The 4,832-nt window shown below is 35.4% G+C and overlaps 1 protein-coding gene across 1 annotated transcript in view; it reads left to right on the plus strand.

Annotated features, from left to right (window-relative positions):
- Positions 1-4,832, plus strand: part of LOC106688044 (uncharacterized) — a 7,112-nt gene extending 2,280 nt beyond the window's left edge. The window contains exons 2-3 of the mRNA XM_014432312.2: positions 1,201-1,281; positions 4,309-4,832. Of these exons, the coding sequence (XP_014287798.1) occupies positions 1,201-1,281; positions 4,309-4,734 (507 nt within the window). The 3' untranslated portion in view covers positions 4,735-4,832. The remainder of the gene's footprint in view (positions 1-1,200; positions 1,282-4,308) is intronic.

The following is a 4,832-nucleotide window of genomic DNA, read 5'->3' on the forward strand; positions in this document are numbered from 1 at the left end:
CAAATATTTTTCAAATCAATTCCAACATGTTGGTAGATAAATTTTAGGCAAATAGATTTTTTTCCTTGTCTGTGAAAAATTTTTTGAGAGCAGTATTAAAAAAAATCGGAAATGAGGGCTCGGCGAGCCCCCCCCTTGGTGCTGCTAGGGTTAATATTTGATTATATTTACTACCATATTGTACTACTGTCGTATCTGTTAACTCTTGTGTCAAAATATACCATCACTCCTCAACTGAAAGGCTCTTTAAATCACTTCTAAACCTCTAACTCACTATAAATGTAAGTAAGATAATTCTAAAGGATTTATTAGATGTTAGATGAGCATCTGCCATATGTCTTAAAATAATTGTTTCAATATCCGAAATAATTGTTAAACTTATTACCAGTGAGGGTGTGGTTGGTTGATGAAAGCCTTAAATTGCCTCAGCTATGAATTCTTAAATGTTTTATAATTAAGTTTATAAATTGGTGTAAAGTCTCCCTACATAACCCTTGAACTGTACTCCACTATAAAAAAGAAAAAGAAAAAATGAATACATAAGTCTTTAAATATTGCAAACTAGAGGAATTTTCTTTCATTTATACTCTAAGGAAGCTAAAATATAAATTTCTCACTCCTGTAAGTGGGTCAAAAGTGCAGAATATAAAAAAAAAAAGTCCTAAATCTTAATAAAAAAAAAGCCTAGGAGAAATATGCACGTCATCAGAGTCAAAGAAAAAATGCTCGAACAAATAGAAAACTTAAAATACCTGGGCATCTTGATAGAAATGGGTTTATCAATTTATAGGTGACTGAACGAATTGCTGCTGTGAGTATACATGGCCAAGCTATTTAAACCTCTGTATCCGTATGTACGCGGAGATGCTACATTCCTTATAGAACCCATAAAGCTCACCATTTTTCTTTCTTTGCTAGATACCATTCTCACATATGGACCCTAAGATTCTCCTCAGAATTACTCTTTCAAACCTGTCTAGCAGGTTAATGCTTTTATTGCTCAGGGTCCAAGTTTCTCCCAAGCTTACAATGGAGAAATAGGCTCTGTTTCCAGCATGCAGAATGCCTAAATTTTGTTCATTGCCAAAAATTCACAGCTTTTATATTTCCATCATTTTCATAGACATAAAAATATCTTACATTTATACATAAAGCATAACGCATAAGTTTATAATTATTAATATATCTCTGTTGCATTAGGTGTACCATCCACAATCAGGTGGAAAAATGGGATGGAAAATATTTGAAGACAACAATGTAGTAGAAAAAATAATGGCTTTGGTAAAGAATTTTTTGAGCCCTGCTCTATCTAATATTTTTACTTACTTAATCTAATATTGTACCCCATGAAGCACACACTTTAAATGCTAATGGGAACGAATGTTGTCAAGGAGCCTGGGCCCCCCTGTTTCGTAATGAAAGCTAATAGTATTAGTTCAATACAAGTATAGAAACAACATGGTAAATACGCTAATACATATTTTTTTCATAACAGGGAGGACTATTAGGACTATTAAAAAGTACTAAAGTACAAGGTACTATTGTACAAGTCAGTGGAATTGTATTAAGTTAAATCGACAAGACTAATATTATTAGTTTGTACTTTATTATGAAACAGGACCCTGGTCTTGGAAATGTAGGTACCCAGTGGATTATTACTACCACACAGCCAGGCGGTGTGCCGGGCATTGAGGTCCCCAAGGACCATAAACCTGACTCCTTGACTGGGCATATTGCAGTAGTAGTCTCGCTGATGTGATACTGTACCTCTGGCGCTTATAGATGCAGGTGAAAGTAAATCGGTGTTTAAACCATATATCCATTGTGATCATATGAGTACCCTCAGTCGATTCTACTGGGTTCAGGATGAGCCTTGATGGGATGTCACGCCTGATTAGGATGGCTACGCATTCAGCAGACCCAGGTGAGCAGGCTTCTTGATAAGGCAGAGTATTCAGGGAAGTACAGTCGGAGAGAGGTGGAGACCATGGTGTCAGTCAACGTGACCACTGATGGTCTATTCTGCTGCAGGAATATTTCTACTTCGGCCATCTTCAATGGAAGGCCTCTGATGTAGTTGAGGATGATGTGCTCAAACATACTGCTTCTCCAGGATTTTGCCCATCATGTTGAGCAAAGTCGTCACCATTCCTATCATCTGGTCTATCCTGGAGACAAGCTGATTGATGAGGGTGTCCGACATAGGGGAAGATGTTGATGGCTTCTCAGGCTGGGTTGGCTCTTGTTGGTCTGCCAGGGGAGTTGCCCCGTTAGGTCCTTTTGTTCCGCCTATGACTCCTGAGTAGAACACGCCTGGTTGAGCAAGCCTATTTGGTTTTCTCGATGGCATGGTTGGTGTCACTACAGGTGTGGTCTTCTGGTACCGGTTTTCCATTAGCTTGATCCTGTTAGTGCAGTCTCTAGCTGAGGCAGGATGTTCTCTGTCACAGTTGGAGCAATGGGGTGCCTGTGTCTTAGGGCATTCGGTCATTTGGTGTTTTCCACCACACCATGCACAGAAGCTGAGTTGACTACAATACTTCATTGTGTGTCCAAAGCCCTGACAGTTTTGGCACTGGACTGGAGAGCCGTTTTCTTTAAACATACTTACCCTGAAGCGTACGTGGTCTAGGTCACCTAGCTTCTGTATATCAGTTATTCGAACTGTGTGTTCAGTAATGATTTAGATAGCCTCGATCTGGTAGATCACCATCTGGAGCCATCTCTCTTAGTGAGAGATCTCTTGCCATCTTGAAGCCTGGTAGACACCTTTTAAGGGCCTCAGTGATGTCCTCAATGGGGTAGTCAGGATCGAAGCCATGGATAACAATTTTTTTTTTATCTCTTTGTCCCTCCTGGCCCGTACGTGTGGAACTGTACCTCTTCGTCTGTGCGGAACAGCCCTCTTGTCTTCTCGGAATTGTCTTCGGTGGTCAGGTATAGCCTAGACTCAACCATCTTGAAATAACTACCTCTCAACACAATGTGTACTGACAGCCCGATCACATACAAATATTCACAGGCACCTTTAATATGCCAACCATACTGCAATAGCATATGTAGATACAAAAAAATAACATACATTCCAGTCTCTATCCCCACCATATTCAGTATTCTCAGTGCTAAACTTTTCGCATTTCTTAAAAGCCATTTCTGACATACATATACAAACTCTAACATAGTTATCCTTACAGACTCAGCTTTCTGGTGCAAATTATTAAAACCCATACACAGAAACCAAATTGTATCACTTATATCTTTAGAATTAATTAGTCATATAATAAATAACTTGCAACAACCACTAAAATTTTGAATGGGTACCAAGTCACTTAGGTTTGTCTAGAAACAAGACTATTGAAAGAGCTAGAGGCCAAAAGCAAACTACTAAAGAGAATCTTAGAGTCCTTATGCTGGATCTCTTAAAAAAAAATCTTGAAGAAATAAGTGATGAAGGAATGGTAAGATCGATTGAATGGGAATCTCAAATAAATGGAAGCAGTAAGCCTTTTACCTAGGTTTTGCCCAAATCTAGTACTCAGCTAAAATACAGTAACACAACAAATAAACTACAAACAGATAATAAATTTAAGCAGAAATACCTTAACCTAGTAAAAATCAAGAGAGATTGAAATTGTAAATTATGCAAAGCTCCAGGCAACATTTTATCCAGATGCGGGAAATATATTAAAGAATATATATTATACATTCTATTATATATATATTAATAAGAGAGAGGAAAAATTTCAAGTAACATGTGAAGAATAAGCTACATTTTTAAAAAGAATAGACAAACAAAAGATTTAAGAGACCATAATGTTTTTTGCAAAAGCTCACTAGTAGAATTCAATAATTGAAACTCAGATGAATTTTTTTTTCAACTGTTATTTGTTTCTATAATTCCTTTCTTTTTAATGTATATTTTTAATTACTTTATTTTCTACTTATTGATGTGAATTTCATCTTCATATTGTATGAATTATGCCATAGTACCATAGTCCCATGAGTTATCTTATGCTAATTAAAATGTGATTTGAATTTTGACTGTATAGGATTTAATAACAAATCTTGATAGTCATTGATTTAATTAAAACAAATAAATAAATAAACAGATAAAATTTAATAGAATAATGATCTAATTTTATATAATAAAATTTTTGTTGTCATTTATATGCCTACATTTAGTTCATTGTCAACACTTCACATTTTTAATATTTCCATTATTTTCATAGATATAAAAATATCTTGCATTTTTACATAAGGCAGAACATATATAAGTATATAATTAATAATGTATTTCTGTTCCATTAGGTGTACCATCTACAAACAGGCGGAAAAATGGGGTTGAAAATATTTGAAGACAATACAATACAAAGAATAATGGCTTCGGTAAAGAATTTTTTGAGTCCTGCTCTGTCTAATACTTGTTTTTTATTTCCTAATAAATCCTTTATACCCCATGGAGCACATACTTTAAATGTTAAGGATAACAAATGTTGTAATGAAGATGGATATAGCATAAAAGAGTGCCAGAAGAAGATGAGAAATCTTCCTGATGATATTGGACCGATTCCAGTCCCTCCATGTGAAGATGATAAAGGAGTCCACTCTGAAATAGATATGATTTATAGGAAATGGGATGACTATTGGCCATTGTATAAAGGTTGCCGAAAGCATGTTAGAAGGATTGAAACTTATCCAGCTGGAACAGACCCAAATAGCAACAATAAGTTGTAGTTTAATGGTATTATATTCAATTCTTTGGACAATATATATTGTAATAATTTTTGTAGTGAAGTAACAAAAAAAATAAAATAATAATGATTAACTATTCA

Source organism: Halyomorpha halys, unplaced genomic scaffold (assembly GCF_000696795.3).
Source record: "Halyomorpha halys isolate HHAL.00 unplaced genomic scaffold, Hhal_1.1 Scaffold1044.1, whole genome shotgun sequence".
Classification (NCBI taxonomy): domain Eukaryota; kingdom Metazoa; phylum Arthropoda; class Insecta; order Hemiptera; family Pentatomidae; genus Halyomorpha; species Halyomorpha halys.